Source organism: Propithecus coquereli, unplaced genomic scaffold (assembly GCF_000956105.1).
Source record: "Propithecus coquereli isolate 6110/MARCELLA unplaced genomic scaffold, Pcoq_1.0 Scaffold442, whole genome shotgun sequence".
NCBI classification, from domain to species: Eukaryota; Metazoa; Chordata; class Mammalia; order Primates; family Indriidae; genus Propithecus; species Propithecus coquereli.
In genome coordinates this window covers 1,537,963-1,556,343 of record NW_012150197.1, presented here as the reverse complement: position 1 = coordinate 1,556,343, position 18,381 = coordinate 1,537,963, and the positions used below count along the sequence as shown (strand labels likewise).

At 67.6% G+C, this 18,381-nt stretch overlaps 2 protein-coding genes across 2 annotated transcripts in view; one reads left to right on the top strand and one right to left on the bottom strand.

The window, feature by feature from the left end:
- The first annotated feature begins 473 nt into the window (after positions 1-473).
- Positions 474-5,457, top strand: ADRM1 (adhesion regulating molecule 1). The gene is made up of 9 exons (XM_012654572.1): positions 474-717; positions 1,339-1,455; positions 2,831-2,954; positions 3,243-3,329; positions 3,963-4,044; positions 4,213-4,445; positions 4,654-4,811; positions 4,992-5,094; positions 5,230-5,457. Exons 1-9 carry the CDS (start codon positions 505-507, stop codon positions 5,334-5,336), a joined length of 1,224 nt encoding a protein of 407 aa, XP_012510026.1. The 5' UTR covers positions 474-504; the 3' UTR covers positions 5,337-5,457.
- A 248-nt stretch (positions 5,458-5,705) lies between these two features.
- LAMA5 (laminin, alpha 5) overlaps positions 5,706-18,381 on the bottom strand; it is a gene marked incomplete at its 5' end in the record, with an annotated part of 45,924 nt that continues 33,248 nt past the window's right edge. Inside the window, 39 exons of the mRNA XM_012654573.1 lie at positions 5,706-6,039; positions 6,237-6,356; positions 6,474-6,567; positions 6,660-6,793; positions 6,870-7,023; positions 7,115-7,279; positions 7,356-7,548; positions 7,616-7,761; positions 7,847-7,982; positions 8,060-8,230; positions 8,365-8,495; positions 8,660-8,803; positions 8,880-9,012; positions 9,094-9,242; positions 9,350-9,472; positions 9,550-9,712; positions 9,786-9,919; positions 10,091-10,244; positions 10,318-10,454; positions 10,555-10,725; positions 10,799-10,947; positions 11,029-11,208; positions 11,910-12,020; positions 12,535-12,637; positions 12,725-12,866; positions 13,154-13,308; positions 13,458-13,574; positions 13,670-13,866; positions 14,048-14,218; positions 14,782-14,893; positions 15,138-15,248; positions 15,313-15,464; positions 15,668-15,817; positions 15,915-16,095; positions 16,252-16,352; positions 16,794-17,008; positions 17,122-17,202; positions 17,445-17,572; positions 17,706-17,819. Coding sequence (XP_012510027.1) covers positions 5,900-6,039; positions 6,237-6,356; positions 6,474-6,567; positions 6,660-6,793; positions 6,870-7,023; positions 7,115-7,279; positions 7,356-7,548; positions 7,616-7,761; positions 7,847-7,982; positions 8,060-8,230; positions 8,365-8,495; positions 8,660-8,803; positions 8,880-9,012; positions 9,094-9,242; positions 9,350-9,472; positions 9,550-9,712; positions 9,786-9,919; positions 10,091-10,244; positions 10,318-10,454; positions 10,555-10,725; positions 10,799-10,947; positions 11,029-11,208; positions 11,910-12,020; positions 12,535-12,637; positions 12,725-12,866; positions 13,154-13,308; positions 13,458-13,574; positions 13,670-13,866; positions 14,048-14,218; positions 14,782-14,893; positions 15,138-15,248; positions 15,313-15,464; positions 15,668-15,817; positions 15,915-16,095; positions 16,252-16,352; positions 16,794-17,008; positions 17,122-17,202; positions 17,445-17,572; positions 17,706-17,819 — 5,562 coding nt within the window. The remainder of the gene's footprint in view (positions 6,040-6,236; positions 6,357-6,473; positions 6,568-6,659; positions 6,794-6,869; positions 7,024-7,114; positions 7,280-7,355; positions 7,549-7,615; positions 7,762-7,846; positions 7,983-8,059; positions 8,231-8,364; positions 8,496-8,659; positions 8,804-8,879; positions 9,013-9,093; positions 9,243-9,349; positions 9,473-9,549; positions 9,713-9,785; positions 9,920-10,090; positions 10,245-10,317; positions 10,455-10,554; positions 10,726-10,798; positions 10,948-11,028; positions 11,209-11,909; positions 12,021-12,534; positions 12,638-12,724; positions 12,867-13,153; positions 13,309-13,457; positions 13,575-13,669; positions 13,867-14,047; positions 14,219-14,781; positions 14,894-15,137; positions 15,249-15,312; positions 15,465-15,667; positions 15,818-15,914; positions 16,096-16,251; positions 16,353-16,793; positions 17,009-17,121; positions 17,203-17,444; positions 17,573-17,705; positions 17,820-18,381) is intronic.

Sequence of the window (18,381 nt, the reverse complement as noted above, 5' to 3'; positions counted from 1 at the left end):
CCGGCGGGGGCTCTCGCGGGTCTCCTGGGGCCGCCCCGCCTTCCGCGGCGCCGCCCGGGCCCAGCGCGGGGCTCGAAGGGAGCTGGCGGCCCCCGCGGAGCGTCTCGGCCCGGCCCGGGCGAGGCGGGAGGACGCGGTTGCCGCGGGGCGCGCGTCGAGGCCAGCGTCCCGCTGAGGGGGCGTCGCGCCGGGTCTCCCGGGGGGCCGGGTCGGGTCGCCCAGCCCCGCTCCGAGTGCGGACAGAGGCCGGCGAGGGGGCGCGCCCTGGGCGGTGGCGCCGGACGCGCTTGAGAAACGTGAGGCGCAGCCCCGGCGCTGCCCTGGCTGGGCTGCGTCGGCCGCAGGCTGTCCTTATGCACCGCGCCTGCCCTGGCCTGGGCAGCCCTGGCGCTGGCTCCCACTGCAGGCGGGAGCGGGGCTGGCGACGCCGCGGGGGAGTCGGGCTTTCGTGTTGGTGGCCGCAGGGCAGCACGCGCGGGTCTCATTGCCGTCTGCTCTTTCAGGATGACGACTTCAGGCGCTCTGTTCCCAAGCCTGGTGCCCGGCTCTCGCGGGTCCTCCAACAAGTATTTGGTGGAGTTTCGGGCAGGAAAAATGTCACTGAAAGGAACTACCGTCACTCCAGATAAGCGGAAAGGGCTCGTGTACATTCAGCAGACGGATGACTCCCTCATCCACTTCTGCTGGAAAGACAGGACGTCTGGGAACGTGGAAGACGTGAGTGTCCTTTAGCCTGAAGCGCGGCGGCTGCGAGGAAGGTCTGGCCTGGCTGCACCTGCACACGCAGCCACGGGGTGCGGGCAGGGTACTGGGGCTGCTGGTTTGGTGCCTGTCGTGCACTGTTCTGCTCATGGATGGTCCTGGACTTAAGGATTCTCTGTCACTGTGTCATGTTAAACTTTAAGTGTTAGGTGCCTGGGATTGGAGGAGTCACTGCCCTCAGAAAAGCTTTCTGCAGTGGTCACTTTATTTAGTATTCTCCGTTCTTTCTACTGAAATGTTTTGTTACGCTTGAGAGCAGGTCAGAGTTGACCTATTAACTGATCTTGGAATGTTGTTCCCCAAATGTCCCTATTGAAAATCCTCCGACGTCCCAAAGCCCACTTTCCCTGTTCTCCACCCGGCCCTCTCCTGGCCCGCACTCGGGGGTCGACCCTCCATGGTGGTGTCTCCGCCTTGTGGAGACTGTGCCAGCTCGAGACATGGCGGCTTGCTTATCTCTGTCCCCTCTGCACCCACCCCGTTAGACACAGGATCCAGCATGCTTTCCTGAGAGGCGGGGGACTCGGTGCCGTGTGTGTGCGTGAGGCTGACTCTGCTCTTCTCGTGGCTTCCCAGGACCTGATCATCTTCCCCGATGACTGCGAGTTCAAGCGGGTGCCCCAGTGCCCCAGCGGGCGGGTCTACGTGCTCAAGTTTAAGGCGGGGTCCAAGCGGCTCTTCTTCTGGATGCAGGTGTGTGGACAGGCTCGTCCTGTGTTTTGCCCTTTTCTTGCTGTTGTGCAATTAAGTTGGAAACTTGCCTACTGTCTGGTAAAACACACGTGATGAGAGGGAACCTAAGGTTTCCAGTGTGGCACCTGGTGGGGTGAAATGCTTGTTTGTGGCTGGGGGCTGGGCACCCTTTTATGGTAGGGAGTTTCCAGGAAGACAGGCTGGGCCCCATGTCGCTGAGGCACGCACAGGCACGCTGCTGCCTCTGGTTTGAACGACTCGGCGCTCGCCCTCTGTCCCCTCGCCTCAGTCACCAGACCCCCAGGGCAGAAGAGGTGGCCCTGGGTCGTCTGCTGTTCCTCCCCAAGCTCTCCTGAGCTTCCCCTGAGTGGGTGCCTGGGCTCGCTCACCCCAGCTGCGTGTCCTCTGAACCCAGGAGCCGCTGCGCATTCTGCCACCTGTTGGTGGCATTGGGCTCGTTCCCATGCTTGTGCCGTTGCAGGCAGTGTTGCCCCGAATCATCTGGTGTGCATGTTATTTCCCACATGTGAGGGTGGCCTGCAGGTTAGAGCTAGAAGTGGGGCTGCGTTCAGAGGTCTGCACGGGCTTCCTCTTGGGGAAGGGTCTCCCCCTCTGTGGGGCAGGTGGTCTGTGTCGCAGCTGCTCATCCCTGCCCAAGTAGCGGGGCAGCGGCGAGGACGTGAAAATGAATGGGTGTAGCCGGAGTTCCAGTTGAACTTGCAAACACAGGTGGGGGCTGTGGTTTGCCAACTGCTGGTGTAGAATGTGTTTCTCCACAGTTTTGCCAAAAAATGTTAACCAGCTTTCATCATCTCTCCTTTTTTTATTTCCTGATTTTACTCATTTGACACCTTTTTCCCCCTTCGCCCAGAGGGCAGGGACCGTTGGCTTGTCTTTGCTGTGTCCCTGGTGCCCTGCAGGGTCCATAGCAGGTGCTCGGTGGTTTCGGGTGCCTCTTCTCCCCGCCCCATGATGTGCATGTGTGCGCACACGTGTGCTGTAGCTCGGGCCTGCTGTGGCCCTGGGCAGTAGTGTGCTGAGAGGCCCGGTTCATTTCATTCCACGGGGTGAAGGAGGGAGAGCGCAGTGTAAACAGTCACACCCTGGAGCACGATGCTGTCACGGCTCTGGTGTCCCCATCTGTGAAGTGGGTGTCATCGGCACCCATGACGGTGGCAGAGGGGACTGAGCACTGAGCACGTGCTTACCTGCCTGGGCTCGGTCCTATCTCAGCGCCCTGTGGCCAGGCACGGGGGTCTCTACCTCTGGGTCCCTCATCCGTAAGCTGGGTTAGAGGAAGGCGATGGCGGCACTTGGCAGAGAACTGTCCCAACACTGGCTGCTCAGCTGCAGCTCTTCCCACGTCCCCCCACAGGAGCCCAAGACTGACCAGGATGAGGAGCACTGCCGGAAGGTCAATGAGTATCTGAACAACCCCCCGATGCCCGGGGCGCTGGGGGCCAGCGGAAGTGGTGGCCACGAGCTCTCTGCGCTAGGTGGTAATGAGCACACCCAGCCTTTCCTGTGAGGTCGGGGCCCCTGGTCGGCGACTTGGGCCCCTGGGGCGCAGGCCAGCTGTCGTGCGGTAGAAATAGCAGAGTCTGAGTTAGAGGGTCTGAGTTCAGTTCACGGGCGGTGCTCACTGCACAGTTCAGGGATGGCCGGAGGGGGGACCATCTGGGGTGCTCGGCTGGAGGCCCCCAGGAGCGGTGGTGCCCGCCCAGGCCCAGGTGCATTGCAGGTGGCTCTGCGTCCGGGCCCTGCGTCTGAGCCCCTGTGCTTTCCAGGCGAGGGCGGCCTGCAGAGCCTGCTGGGGAACATGAGTCACAGCCAGCTCATGCAGCTCATCGGACCGGCCGGCCTCGGAGGACTGGGTAACTTGCGCCACCCCCGGCTCTCAGGAGCCTTTGATGGAAGTTGGAACTTTGCTGTGATTGCTTTAAACTCAAGTCTTTGTTTCCTAATTTAAGTTTCTCATCTGCTCTGAGCAGGGCTGTGAGCGTGTGTGTTCCCTGCACTCATGGCCCTTTGGGAGGCACCTGTTGGCCTGTGGCTGGGCGCTGGGTGGGCGAGGCCCTCCAGGCCTCCAGTGAGGGCCCCAGCTTGGAACTGCAGGGGAGCGTGGCTAGCTGAGGGGCAGGGCCAGAGGACGAGCACTCAGGGCTCCTTCGTGGGGTCCCTAGTCCCTACTGGTTGGTGCTGCCAGCCAGCATTGGGGTGTGGGCGACTGTGCTTGGCCCTTCAGAAGTATTCATCACTTGGTCAGGATGTGGACTGCGTTTTAAGTTCATCAGTAGTGTATCGGGGTGGGACAGAGACGGATTCCAGAATCCATGGTCACTAGCCTGCCGTCCCCGAGGCCTGCCAAGTTCCCACCTTCCCTGCTTGTCCCTTGGCTTTGGTGTTGAAAGCTCCTGCCCCTTGGCCTGGGGAGGTGGGCCAGGTTCCTCCTGGGTGGGCCGGGCTTGGGGGAGCATCCTGAGCACATGCTCCCTTGCTCCTCGCAGGTGGGCTGGGGGCCCTGACTGGGCCGGGCCTGGCCAGCCTACTGGGGAGCGGAGGGCCTCCAGCAAGCAGCTCCTCCTCCAGGTGAGCCCTCGGCGCCCCACCCCGCCACACAGGTGCCCGTGGGAGGGGGACATGGACCAAACAGGCCTGAAGGAGGCCCCAGGGTAGTGTCCCAGGACCCTGGAGTAGGACGGCCATGTGGGCACCAAGTGGGTGTGTGGCTGTCTAGCGCCACCCTTGCTCTTGCAGCTCCCGGAGCCAGTCTGCAGCGGTCACCCCATCCTCCACCACCTCTTCCGCCCGCGCCACCCCAGCCCCTTCTGCTCCAGCAGCTGCCTCAGCAACTAGTCCAAGCCCCGCGCCCAGCTCAGGTAACGGAGCCAGCACTGCAGCCAGCCCCGCCCAGCCCATCCAACTGAGCGACCTCCAGAGCATTCTAGCCACCATGAACGTGCCGGCCGGGCCAGGAGGTGGCCAGCAAGGTAAAGAACACGCCCTGTCGGTGCGAAGCCGGGCTGAAGATGCCTGCTGCCTGCTCGCCGGCTCTGCGAGGCACGGGGCTGAGCCCCAGCTCGCCCTGCCCTGCCCCAGCCTTGCCACACCTGGTGTTTCTGGGGCTTGGAATGTTGCTGCCTTCTATGGGGCACCTGGGTCAGCATCGAGCCACTGACGGCTGTGTCTGTGTCCTAGTGGACCTGGCCAGTGTGCTGACCCCAGAGATCATGGCTCCCATCCTCGCCAACGCCGACGTCCAGGAGCGCCTGCTGCCCTACCTGCCCTCCGGGGAGTCGTTGCCGCAGACCGCGGACGAGATCCAGAACACGCTGACCTCGCCCCAGTTCCAGCAGGTAGAGGCCGGGCCCAGGGTGCTATCTGCTGTGCTTGAGGGTCGGGGAGGAGGCGGCTCTGCCCCACCTCCGGTGTGGCCCGTCACCTTGAGCACAGGACCTGCAGAGCTGGCAGCTGGCCCAGCGGCTCCGGGGCGCCGCCACCCCAGAGCTCAGGTCTTGCGCGGCTCTTCCTTGCAGGCCCTGGGCATGTTCAGTGCGGCCTTGGCCTCAGGGCAGCTGGGCCCCCTCATGTGCCAGTTCGGCCTGCCCGCGGAGGCCGTGGAGGCTGCCAACAAGGGCGGTAAGTACCTGTCCCCACACCTCCTGCCACAGTCCGTGTCCCCTGGGGCCGATGTCACACTGACCTTTAGCCCACCCCTCTGAGGAAGTCTGGCCAGGTGTAGACAAGCCACCTCGTGTCCTCAATGCGTTTTAGACGTGGAAGCGTTTGCCAAAGCCATGCAGAACAGCGCCAAGTCCGAGCAGAAAGAGGGCGACACAAAGGACAAGAAGGACGAAGAGGAGGACATGAGCTTGGATTAAGTTATTTGCTGTTGTCCTCCTGGGAGCTGCGTTCTTAGTCCTGTGACTTCAGTAGTGCGTTTGTGGTTTGTTGCACACCCTCTCCTCTGTTCCGACTTACTAATAAAGTCTTTCTTTTATCTGCCAACTGTGGCTTTGCGTGGTGCCCTCGCCCCGCCTCAGTGCACAGGAGGCCGCACCTCGCGGCTCCGCCCCCACAGCCTGGCGCCTCCCCGGCCAGCCAGTGTTCAAGTCAAGACTCAGTTCAACAGAAGTTACTTTTTAATCTCTGTTTCAGGGAGGAGGAACCAGTGATTTACAAATCTTACGCTATTTTTAAAAGGTGGACGGGAGAGAAAAAGTATAAAACCTCCAATTCATAGTATTTGATCCTTTCATTTAAAAAGATAGATATAACTTAAGCCATTTCCAGAAATAAGATTTGTCACCCGTACAGCTAGAGTCCAGATAAATACAAACGTCTGTGAAACACGAGCGAGGCCGTGCACGCCACCAAGCGGTGAGGGTGCTGCTGCCCACCGAGGGAGGACGTGCCCCTGGCCGGGGTCCCGCGGGGGCGGCACCTACGCGGCCGGGCAGCCCCCGGCTCCCACCGCCCCCTGGACCTGCGCAGAGGGAGGCACCGTGATGGGGGCCTGGTTCACCACCAGCTTCCGCATGCAGCCACGGTAGGCGGGGGGCCCAGGCCGCACCGCCGCGGGCTCTAGGGGTGCGGGGAAGACGGGAAGACTGGTTGGAGCAGCAGTTAGGGTCTCCCAGGCCCTTCCCGGGCTTCCATCACCCACCACCCACCCAGCCTGTCGAGTGGGCTGCCCCATCCTGGGAGTGGGGGTGGGAAGGGTCACCCTGGCCCCTGGTCTCCGAGGGGTGGCCCCTGCACCCTTGGCCAAGGCCACTCACCAGGCAGGCCCCCGAGGTGCAGAGGCGCTGGGGCGTGGGCCGAGGCTGCCAGCGAGGGCCCCGCGGTGTGGTTGCTCTGCGCGTCCACTTCCAGCCGGACCATGTTCCCGCCTTTGATCACTGCGGGGCAGACACCTTGTGGCCGGACCACCCGGCCCCCGTCGCCCCTCACGCCAGCCCATAGCTGCCCCTGCCCAAGTCCACCCAGGCCCCCCGGCCACGGGAGGGGCCCCTCACCTGCCAGTCGGTGCCAGTGGCTGTCACACAGCACCGCGGGGCGCAGCACTGACGTGGAGAACTCCCCTGCCCCGTCGTCCGCCCGCAGCAGGACCTGGAAGGGCAGGTGTCAGGCCCTGCCCCCGTGAGGCCACCAGAGAGGGGAGGTGAACCTGCCCTGGTGCCACAGCCCCCAGCCAGGCTTACCTGCTTCTGGAACACCTGCAGCTGCAGGTAGGGGGGGCCTTGGACCCGGCCCAGGTGGAAGATCAGCCCGGCCACTGCCTGGGGCCGCACCTCCAGTTCCAGGCTCACGTCGGGCAGTGTGGCCCCTGGGACATCTGCAGAGAGGGACTGTGAGGGGGCAGGAAGGCCGGGCCCCTTCGCCCCCCAGCCCAGGAGGCAGTGCCAACAGACCTAGCGTGACGATGCCCCCGCTGCCTGGAAAGAACAGGCCCTCCTCTAGGGGGCCCGTGACACAGGGCGTGACCCCCGCCATCCGCGTGGGGGCCCCTAGGGGCCTCCCGTTCAGCCTTAGTCTCTTCACGCAGCCCCTGAACCCGACGGCCACCTGTGGGGGGCAGATGGGCTGGGTCAGGCCCCAGGGCTACGGTGGGCAGATTGGGTCAGGCTGGGCAAGGCCAGGGTGACACGGGTCTCACAGGGGGCTTGGAGTGGTGGCTGCTGGCAGGGAGGCCCCCCACAAAGAGGGTGTGGGGCTGGGGGCGCTTCGGCCCCTGGTGCCGCCGGCGGGGCCCCTCCTTGCTCCAGGCCCAGCTGCCGTCTGTCCCCAACTGGATCCGACTCTTCTCCCAGAGCAGGGACACCTGGGCGGGCGGGCAGGAGGTTGGTCAGGGTGGGCCCTCCCCAGGCCCTGCCCGCGTTTCCCTCTTCGGGCCTCACCTTGTGCCACCGGCCAGTCCGTGCACGCTGGCGGCTCTGGATGCGGAGCCGGGGCCCAGGGCCTTGCGTCTGAGCGACAAAGCGTCCGTGGCTCAGGAAGAGCGCCAGGGAGGGGCTGCTGGCCGTCTGGGGGGTGGCGAGGAGCAGGAGGCCTTGGGGGGCTCGAGGGCGAACACGCATGGAGAGGCGGGGCCTGGAAGCCGGGCAGGGCGTCAGCGTGGGCAGCCCCTCCACGCCCACCCCAGCTGGCCGAGCCTTACCCGTCCCGGTGAGGGGCCAGGACGCCCGCAAACTCCAGGTGACTGGACAGGGAGCCTCCAAACTGGTAGGAATCTGGGAGGGTTTGGGGGTGCAGGGGCAGTGTGCAGGTGGGGTCCTGGATGGGCTGGCGGCTGCGGCGGGAGGCCTGGGGACACAGACAGGCCATGCAGGGCCCACCGGGGACTGCGCTCCCGCCAGCCCAGCCCTGCCCCCCACCGCTGGACGCCCACCTTCCCAGCTGCAGCTCGCAGTCCCTGCGGCCTTGGCGCTGGGGTCTGGGTTTGCGGGGCGGGGACACAGCCCGTGCTCACGTTGACGCTGCCCACGTTCTGCTGCAGATCGAACACGCGCTGCGGCCCCAGGAGCCTGCGGAGGGCGGGGGGCGGCCAGTCAGCAGCCGGAGGGGGGCGGCCAGGACCTCGCCCCCGGCCTGCCTGGCTCACCGCCGCACGAAGACATTGCTGATGCAGCCACTGAAGTTGCGGAAGGTGCCAGACTCAGGCAGGCCTCCCAGGAGCAGCCTTGCGGGCCCCTCAGGCTGCGGCTGGAGCCCAGGGGGCGGCCCCCGGTGGGACTTCATCTGTTGCAGCTGGTCGTCCACGTAGAGCCAGACCCTGGGGGGAGGAAGGCACTGTTGTCCCGCTGCCCTGCGTGCCCCCTCCTGCCACGGAGGGGACGGAGGCCCAGGCAGGTGCAGGCAAGTGTCCCTCCAGGCCCTGGTTGCTCGAGGCCAGGCAGCCAGGCTCACCCCGTGGTGTTGCTGTAGAAGGCGACGTAGTGGGGGGCTCCATCGGCAAAGCCCCCTCGAGTTTTCACCTCAGTCCTCAGCAGCCGGAGCGTCACGTGGCCCTGCTGCAGTGACACCTGGCATGGCCCGTCCTGGGGACAGCAACCAGGTCAGCAGCCAGGCCAAGGACCCAGACTCACTGGCTCCAGCAGAGCCTGCGGCCTGTGCCATGGCAGGTGGGGGGGTGGGCCAGTGGTCAGCGTGGCAGGGATGGGCCCAGGGAGCGCGGGGGGGCCGGCAGACGGGGTGGCCTCACCTGTGACGCCCGGTAGTAGAGCAGACCGCTGTCCTGGGCGCTGCGGAAGCCAAAGCCAGAGTAGACGTCGCCGGAGAGAGGCGCCACGTCCAGGAGTGCCAGGGGCAGGAAGCCATGGCCGTGGAAAGTCATAGCGCGCCCCACCTGCAGGAAGGAGGGCATCCCTCAGTGCCCGCCACGCCCAACCCAGCACCGGCCGCGCCAGGGAGGGGCTGCTCACCAGCAGGTCGGCCGTGCAGCCGGAGCTCACGCCCGTTGTGTTCAGCCGCTTGAGGTCCACGTACTTGCCCAAGGCCTTGATGCCCTTGACGCAGCCGCGGATGGAGCCTCCGGAGGGGAAGAGCCGCCGCAGGCTGCGGGGACGCAGGTCAGGGTGCCGCCTCCGAGACCCGGCCAGGCCGCTGTGGTCCCACCCGCCCCAGCGCCACACTCACCTCGGGGGCAGCTGATCGGGCGGCGCACCCCCCAGGTAGTAGGTGTCGGCCAGGTCCAGCACGTTGTCCTGCTCGACGCTGAACACCGTGGCGCGCTCGACGCGCACCAGCACACGCTTGCGGTTGCCGCCCAGCAGGAACACCTGGATCTGAGAGGCACCGGCGGGGGCTCCAGGCCAGCCACATCCCTGCATCCCACCCCCACGTCTGCCCTTGCTCGCCCGGCCCCTCCTGCCCCGCCCCCGGCCCGCCCTACCGCCTTGCTGGCCGCTGTCAGGGGTGGTGGGGGCTGCAGCGGGACGGCCTCCTTCAGGCCGGCGCCAAAGTCATACAGGAGCACGAGGCCGCCCTCTCGCACCGCCAGGCACAGGAACTGGCTCTGGGGGGACAGGGTGGGGTCGGCACGGGGTGGGGTCGGCACGGGGTGGGGTCAGCACGGGGTGGGCAGGGCCATGCCTGGTGCTTCAGGAAGAAGATGACCCCATTGTAGGACACGAGCCGCAGCTCCTGGTCGAAGCGCTTGGTGTTGCTGATCTGAGTGTCGAAGCTGATGCGGGCGAAGCCAGAGCCGTCCAAGTAGGAGCCGTCCGTAAGCCAGGGGTCCCCGGTCGATTTGGAGCTGCAGGTCGGAGGTTTTGGGGTCAGCAAAGGGCAGGCAGGGGGTGGCAGGCAGGGTACCAGGCCACACGTACCGGGCACAAGGCTTATCCACGGCCGTGTCCAGCTGGAAGGTCTGCTCAAAGTTGTAGAGACTGACCACGTCCTCGTTCAGCGTGTCCATCTCGATGCAGCCCCGGTAGCCGGGGAAGCGCAGGGGTGCGGGGGGCTGCGTGCAGGGTCGGAGGGTCAGGGGGCCTGGCTTAAGGCGCCTCCCCACCCAGGACAGACCCAGTGGGCCTCAGGCTGCAGCAGGAAGGACGGAGGCTGGATGCCAAGAACAAGAGGTGCGGGGCTGCCGAGCCCACCACAAGGCCGCCCTGAGGCCAGAGAAACTCACCGTGAAGTTGCTGGGGTAGCCCCCGACGTAGAAGACGAAGTCATCGGGCCGCAGGTTGAGCAGTCCCTCCGCCCCAGGTGCCACCGTGTCACCCTTGGTCTCATGGACCATCTGCCTCTCCACTGTGACGGACATGTGGCCAAACTGCAGGGTCCTGAGGGCAGAGGCGAGGGTGAGGAAGGGACGAGCGCCCCGCAGGAGGCACCGGGCCCTCCCAGGCCTCCCACCTGTCAATGCTGATGGCTGCGAACTGCTCCCCGATGTTCTCGTCGATGCTGAGGGCTGCGGGGCCCGCCTCCCCCAGCCGGTACACCCAGTGCACCTTCTGGTCACGCAGAGACACGCCCATGTAGTCCCCCGTGGCCTGTGGCGGCAGTGGAAACACGGTCAGGACAGGGACCAAGCATCGTCCGCTTCCAACGGGCTGCCCGGTGTGGGCCCCGTCCACCCAGCCGGCCTGGTACCTGGCGGCTGCCCATGTACAGCACAAAGTGGTCCCCAGCGTCCTGCCCGGGCGTCGGCTCTGGGCCCTGCAGGTAGAACTTGAGGGCCGTGTAGGCGGCGAGGTCGGCGAGGTCCCGTGGGGCACGCAGCTGCACCCCTGAGCGCCCGTTGAACTTCATGGGTACCTTGACCTGTGGGGGGCATGGTCCGTCAGCGCCCACTACCCAGCTCCCCACGCCCACCTCCCCCGAGACTGTCACCCACCTTGCCGGCGGCTCCCCGGGCCTGGGCGATGAGCTCCCGCACGCGCCCAATGCTGGCGGACAGGGCCAGGCTGGCGTTGTGTGCCCCGCGGTTCTCCAGGAGGCCCAGCTTGGCCAGCAGCTGCGGCAGAGTCTTCTCCAGGGTAGACACTGCAGGGAGGCAGGTGCGGCCCTGACAGCTCTGTCCCAGCCCGCCCCACCCCCGGGGCTGCGCGAGGGCCGCCAGCCCACCTGAGCGGCCTGCGTCGAGCACCGCCTGGCCCAGGTCCTGGCCCCGCAGGCCCCCGTACTGGCCCTGCCAGCGCTCCAGGTTCTCCTGCATGTCCCGCAGCTGAGACTGCACGCGGGCGGCCGTCTCCTGGGCTTCGGTGGCCACGGCCTTGGCGTGAGCGATCCTCTTGCTCGTCTCGTCTGCAGCGGGCAGAGCGCAGGCCCAGTGGCTTCGCGTCCCTGAGTCCCTCCGCCGGGCCAGCAGCAGGGATGCCTACCCACTGCCCTATCTCATGACACCCTCATACCCTGCAGCTCAGCGCAGTCAAAGCCGACCCTCAGCACCCCGCAGGTGTCCCCATCCCAGGACAGGCACCCGGCCCCTCAGGCCAAAGACGGTCCTGGGACGCCTGCCCCATGTCACCTCCCACCACTGGGTGCCCTCGAGAACCTGGAGAGACCATGTCGCGCTCCACCCTGAGCCTCTAGGAGCAGGAGTGCAGTCCCCACCGCCGTGGCTCCGGCCTTCCTGACCTGTCTCCGCACTCAGTGGCAGCGGCTGCCCCGGGGACGCCCTTCCCGCAAGCCAACGGGCCCCCAGGGCAAGCACCGGCGCCCCTTCCCAGAGCCGCATTCTGCCCAAAGCCCTTCCTCCCACCGGCCTCCACGGTGGCCTGGGCTGTGGTGTGTCTGCGGCTGTGGCCAGAGGCACGTGCCCTGGCAGCGTTCTGCGTCTGGCCCTGGGCTGCCTGCCCCGGGAGCCCCCTCAGCGGCACTGGCCCCAGCACGTGCTCCCCAGCCCCTCAGGCCAGTGTCCAGGGTCACACAGCCCTATTGGGCGGCCGACTACAGGACACCTCAGGCCTGCTGCCCCATTCACCTCTGGGAAGGCTCCTGCGTACCTGTGTCCATGGCCAGCATGGCCTGCACCTGCTGGATTTGGGCCACCAGCTGGTCCTTCTTGGCCCGGACGTCTCGGAGCTGGGTCCCGGTGCCTTGGAGGGTGGCCCGCACTGAGGGGGAGGCAGCCTTAGCCCTCGGCACTCGAGTGCAGCCCACCCCGGCCCTCTCAACCCCAGGAGGACCGAGGCCGATACGCAGACACGGACAGCCAGAGAGCCCAGACATGGGGGCCCTCGGCTTAGCAGGGGGCGCTGGACCTCGGGTGGCCTCCGTCCCTGAAGGCCTTCTGGCCCCAGCACAGGTAGGCTCAGCCCCGTCTCACAGACGAAACGCAGCGCTCGAGAAAGCCAGCTTGGGGTCTAGAGACCCCTTCTCACAGCTCGGCACGTGTGTGGCCCTTGGGCCAGGGAAGCAAGGGTCACACTTCCTCTGACCTCCTGGTCCCTCTGTGGCCTCCTGTCCCTGCGGGCCCCTTCACAGAGCTCCCTGGCTGACACGCCAGCGGGTGGGGAGCGGAGTGGCATTCACACACACGCAGCCGCCTCCAGAGCCTTCCCAACCCACAAACCCCACATACGGATGTGGCCGGAGGCCGAGGGGCCCCAGGCACCCTCCAGCGCTCACCGCGGCCCAGCCTCTGCTCCTCTCCTCGGACGGCCTCCTCCAGCGAGCTGCTGTTGGCCAGCAGCTGCCGGGCTCGGGCCGCCAGGCCTCGCTGCACCACCGTCTGCGGACACAAGGGCAGGTTGATGCTGCAGGGAGAGGCGGAGGCAGAGGAGGGGGTGGCGGGGCTGTGGGCGGGGCTGGGCCTCACCGCCCACGTGCGCTCTGCCTGCTGCAGGGCCTGGCCGGCGGCTCCCTCAGCAGCGCTCACGGCCTGCAGGATGCTGCTGTAGGCCCCGGACGCCTCGACGGCCCTCTGGATGAAGCGGTCCTGGTTGACGCCGAGGATGATGCTGTGGCGGAAGGCGCCAGGGTCGGAGGGGTGTCGGGGCAGGGCCTGGGCTGCGCCCGCCTCCCGAGTCCAGCCTCCTGGCCTTTGCCCACGCCCACCGCCTGCCAGGTGTGCCCATCCTGTTCCTCCCTGCCACTCTGGGCCCCACCTCCTGTGGGCTGAGGAAGGCCTGGTTCCTTGGGGGACGATGGCTTCAGCCCCGGGACCCTCCCAGAGCAGCTGCCCCTGGCAGGGGCCTGGGCTGCACCCCCAGGACAAGCCCAAGGCCCTCGTCTTCGGGCCACGCACCTGGACAGGTTGAGCGCCAGCTGGTCCAGTTGCTGCGCGTGGGCCTCGGCAGCCTCCACCAAAGCCGCCTTGCTGCCCGCTGGGGAGAAGGCCTGCGTCTTCCGCAGCAGGGGCATCCGGGCGCCGTCCAGGTTGGCGGCAAGGTGCTCCAACTCCTGGGAGCGGGTGGGCTTAGCAGACCCTCATCCTACTCGTTACTCCCCGCCCCGGCGCCCTGGGGGCCGCGCTCTGCGTGCAGGTGTGCACGAACGGCCTGGGACTGGGCCCGAGGGACAAGGAGGTGGAAGGTGGGGGCTGTGCTCACCTCCTTGGCTTGGTCCATGCCTTGCAGCAGCTCAGAGGCACGAGTCAGGGCATCCCTAGCAGCCTGCAGAGTGGCCTGGAGGGTGGCATTGTCCCGGGACAGCTCCTGCTTCCGTTGCTGCAGGCAGTTGGGGGTGGAAATAGGGGGTGAGAAGGGAGCGAGGGAGGATGGGGAGAGGAGGGGGGAAGGGGAGCAGCCCGGGGGTCCCTCACCAGGGCTTCCTCCAGGCGCTCCTGGTTGCGGCTGTTGAGCTCCTCAGCCTCCCGTGTGGCGTCCACCGCCCGGTTCAGGGCCTCACGCAGGTCCATGAGCCCAGCCTCGTGCCGGGCCAGCTGCTCGTGGGTGTGTTTGGCCAGAGCCTGGTTCTCCTCCCAGCGGCTGGTCAGCTGTTCCTGCACGCGAGCCAGCACTGGCCGGCACCAAGGTGCGAGGGTGGTTACCGTGGCGCCTGGGCCCCTTCACGAGCCCTGGACCCACCTGGTGCCCCTGGGCACAGAATCTGACGCGACTCCGTGCTGCCCTCCGCCCGAGCTCCCAGGCGGAGTCCCTGCCCCTCTCCGCCCTGCCTGCCAGGGACCAATGCCACTCACGCCTCTGGGCTGCGGCCAGCTCGGCCTCAGCTGCTGCCCGTGGGGCCCCCAGGTCACGGGCCCGCATCTCCCTGAGCAGCCGCTCCACTTCAGCCAGCGTCCGGCGCAGCTGCTCGCCTGAAGGGGCTGAGGCGTTGGCTGGCCACAGGTGGCCCATTTGGGACGCAAGCCCTGGGGGAGGGGGGCCGTCAGGGCTTGGTGCTGTCTGGACCGGCAGACCTCTGCCGGCCAGCTCCCAAGCCTGAGACCCCCCACCCCAGCACGCAGGCCCCCAGCATGGCTCCTGCCGACACCCAGACCCGGTCCGCTCAGCTCCCATGGCCTCCTCCTTCCTTCCCTGCCCCTCCACCTGGCGGGCCCCTGCTGGGCTGGAATTGCACCCTCGGGCTGGGCCAGGGCCCGGTTGCAGGGGTTGAGGGAGCTCTGATCTCTCGAGCCCACAACTAGCTCAGTTTGTAATTAAGGAACCGGTGCTGCGAATATCCAGCCAGCCCGTTTCCAGGGAGCGCGTAAGGGCCTGCCGTCTTCCGCGGTCCACTGCCCTCGCTCCTGGCCACGCTGCTGCTGCGCCCGCCTCCCGAACCCACCCTGCTTTCTGCTCAGAGGTGCCGTCTCTCTCCCGTCTGAACAGGTGAACCTGCTTGTTCTTCGAGGCCGAGCTCTGCCAGTGACCCCCCCAGGAGCGCCCTGCCCTGCTCTGAGCCCCGAGCACGGCCAGCTGCGCCAGCCCCTACCGCTCAGGGCGCGGTCTACAGCCTGGATGGCCGCCAGCAGCGTCTGCGCTCGGCCCAGCGTGGCCCCGGTTTCATCTCGCAGCCGGCCCGCCCGGTCGCGGGCCCCCGTGGCCTGTGGGTGCAGCCACCGTCAGCCCACAGCCCTGCTGGCAGGGGAGTGGCTGGGGCCTGGGCAGGCGTGTTGGCGCCTGAGCCAAGGGTCAGGACTGGCAGAGGAGGGCCCAGGGTCTGGGGCAGCCGGGGAGTTGGGGCAGTGCTTGAGGGTGCCAGGGAAGAGGGGCCTCTGGGTGAGGGTCTCTGGGAGGGGCTCTCAGAGGGGGATGGGGGCCACCAGGGGAGGGGTCTCCAGGTCCTGCCTGGCTGCCCAGCCGCTGTGCGTCCTGCCCGAGCCTCGCGCTCTGCTCCTCCAGTGCCTCCAGCTGCCGCACCGTCTGGTGGCGGGGACCCGGGGGCCTCCGGAGCTGGTCCTGTGGGGGCGAAGGTGAGTGCTTGCGCCGCGGGCAGGGGGCGGGGAGGCGGGGCGCTCAGTACCTGCAGGTCTGCGAGGGAAGCGTTCAGCCTCTGCAGCCGGGCCCAGGCCACGGAGCTGGCGTTGACGCCGCGCAGCTGCTCGCGGATGACGGGGAGGAGGGCGCCAGCCCGCTCCAGGTCGTCCAGGAGCAGGACCACGCAGTGGTCACACACTGTGGGCAGTGGGGGCTGTCAGCGTCGGGGGTGGGGGTTGGGGGAGGGGGGTTGGCTGGGGCCCTGGGGTCAGCGTGGGAATCGTGGGGTCCCTTGGGAAACCAAGGGGGCCAGTTGGCACCACTCCGGGAGGTCGAGATTAATGCAGGGGCGCCGGGCAGTGAGGTGGGGTGGGCAGGGCACAGTGTAGAGCGGGGCACACCTTCGCAGTGGACGCCACGGCCCCCAGGCCCGCCCGGCACAGGCACCTGGTGCTGCTGGCTACAGCTGTCACAGCGCTCGCCGCTGAGCCCCGGGGGGCACGTGCAGTGGCCTGTGTTGGGGTCACAGTGGCCCCCCGGGCACTGGCAGCCTGTGGTGGGAGGGGTGGGGTGAGCATGGCCAGCGGGGGCCTTGGGGTGCCACTACCGAGGTGCCCGCCGCCCTCCTGTGGCTGTGCCTGCACTCACGCCTGCACCCCCGCTCGGGAAGCCCCCAGTAGCCGGGGGCACACTCGCGGCACTGGGGTCCCCCAGCCCCTGGTCGGCAGTGGCACTGCCCGCTCTGCGGGTGGCACTCAGAGCCCTCGGCAGCCGGTCCGCATGCACACGGGCGGCAGCCCCCACAGCTGTCGAAGCCGAAGTGTCCGTCCTGTGGGGATGGGCCGCTGTCAGGGCCCAAGCCTGGTCCCCAACCCTGAAGACTCTTCCTCAACCCCAAGGCCAGGGTCCTGCCCACCCGGCCCTGCCTCTCCCGAGGCCCTGCCCCAACAAGCCCCGCCCCTCCCCATGCCCCGCCCAGCCCTACCTGACAGCGGTCGCAGCGCAGCCCTGTCACTCCTGCCTTGCACAGGCAGCGCCCGCTGTGGGGGTCACAGGCCTCTGTCCCGCATGGGGCGCAGTCACACCCTGCAGAAGGGGGTTGTGAGGACAGCCCTGGGCCCTCCCACTTCCTTCTGGAAGCTCTCACACGCCCAGCCTGTGCTCTGCACTGCTGCCTCCCTGCCCTGTCTGGTCCAGGCCTCCTGGACGATGCCGCTGTCCTCTCACGGTCCCAGCCTGGCCTTCTCTGCAGCTGCCCCCGCTCGACTCCCTGCCGCGGCCTGCCCTGACCTGACAGGCGTGGCCGTGAGCCCGGGGCTCTGACGTGGGGAGGGCCCCACCATGCGCAGGGAGGGGGCTGCCTGTGGGGGTCTGACCGTGAGCCCAGGTCAGGCCTGGTCCAGGTTCGTGTCCACGTCGTCCGGGCTGGGCCCCGCGCCAGACACAGCCTGCTCCTGGGGCACACCCAGCTGTCCCCTACTGCTCGTGCGTCCCTCCCCGGTGCGTCCCTCCCCGCCGAGCACCTACGGGTGCAGTTGCCAGGCAGCAGGGCATTGCCGTAGAAGCCGGGAGCACAGCTCTCGCAGCGGGGCCCGGTGGTGTGGCGCAGGCAGCTACGGCAGGCGCCTGTCAGGGGGTCACAGTCACTGAAGAGCAAGTTGGGGTCACCGTTGCCGCTGCAGTCACAGGGCTGGCAGGAGCTGCCCAGCACCAGAGGGTTCCCGAAGAAACCGGGTGCACACCTGGGGGTGGTCGGGCAGGGGAGGGTGCCATCAGGAGTCTGTGCCCTGCCCCCCACCCGTGGCGTCCTGTGTCAGCATACAGGCCCCACCCCACGGCCCCGTCCCCAGCTCACCGCTCACAGGAGGCCCCGGCGTAACCGGGTTTGCAGAGGCACTGGGCGTGGCCGCCTCGCAGGACGCAGCCCTCGGCGAAGCTGCAGGGACCGGTGGCAGGTGGTGGGTCACTAGGCACGTGGCACCACCTGGGCGAGCACCCCTGTGCTCATGCTGGGCCGGGTGTCGGGGTCCCTGCCTAACAGCCCCACCCTCGCTGCCCAGGTCCCCCTAAAGGGCAGCGTGAACCCAACCAGCCGCTGGACACCGGGGCTCCGGGACGGGGCTGTGGAACGAGCATGGCTGGCGCTGGGTCCGGGCCCGCGGGGGTGGCGCAGCTTACTTGTTGGAGGGCACTGCGAGGGGGCAGGGGCAGCTGACGCAGGGGGCTGTGGGGTCCCCGGGCCTGCTGCTCACAAAGCCGGCCTGGCAGCGCTCACAGCGGTCCCCCTCGGTGTTGTGCTGGCAGCCCTGGGGCAGAGGGGACAGTCAGTGCCTGCAGCGGGGGCCTTCAGCTGCCCCCCGCCCTACCAGGGCACTTCCCTTCTCCCTGGACCTCAGTTTACCCTGACAGGCCTGACCCTCCCCCCAGGCCCCCGCTCACCACGCAAACGCCAGAGCCAGGGAGGCAGCGGTCCGAATGGCCGTGGCACTGACAGAGGACGCATCGGCCCAGGAAGAGGCCTTTGACGTCCCGGTAATAGCCGGGCGCACATTCCTGGGCAGGGGGGTGTCAGAGGTGAAGAACGGAGAAGGGCCTGCCCGAAGTGGGGCGACCCTGGGGGCACCTGCGTTCAGCAGCCCAGCACTGGCGGTGTGGGGGCACATGCCCACGGAGCACAGCCACTGTGGGGTCAGAGGTCAGGCTGCGGTCAGGACTTCCCGGTCCTGCCCCGCTGGGGTGGGCCAAGCATCTGGCTGCCGTCCCCGAACATGAGGACACAGCTCCCAGAGGCGCGCAGATGTCCTGGCCAGGGAGGACCCGGCTGGGGCTGGCGACCTCCCCGCCATGTGCTGGGCCTTCTCCTGCTAGGGGTGGTCGACCGCAAAGCCCCTCACGCGGCAGGAGCAAAGCGAGAGAGGACGGACAGATTCGCGGGTGGATGGAAGGTAAGGGAGGTAAGGGTAAGGGAGGGCGTGGGGGCTCAGGTGATGTCGGTCGGGATGGTGGGCGGAGGATGGGTGAGGCCAGCTGCGTACGGGGCAGAGCAGGCCCGCAGGAAGCTGTCGGGAAGGCAGGGTGGCGGGAGGAGAGAGCGGAACGGGGACGGGTGGCGGGG

Bases quoted from the DNA above. Each gene is read 5' to 3' on its own strand.
- ADRM1 (XM_012654572.1), top strand. From the start codon at position 505: ATGACGACTTCAGGCGCTCTGTTCCCAAGCCTGGTGCCCGGCTCTCGC. The intron at 718-1,338 runs GTGAGTGTCCTT...GTGGCTTCCCAG, and splicing joins CGTCTGGGAACGTGGAAGAC to GACCTGATCATCTTCCCCGA. The intron at 4,812-4,991 runs GTAGAGGCCGGG...TCTTCCTTGCAG, and splicing joins CCTCGCCCCAGTTCCAGCAG to GCCCTGGGCATGTTCAGTGC.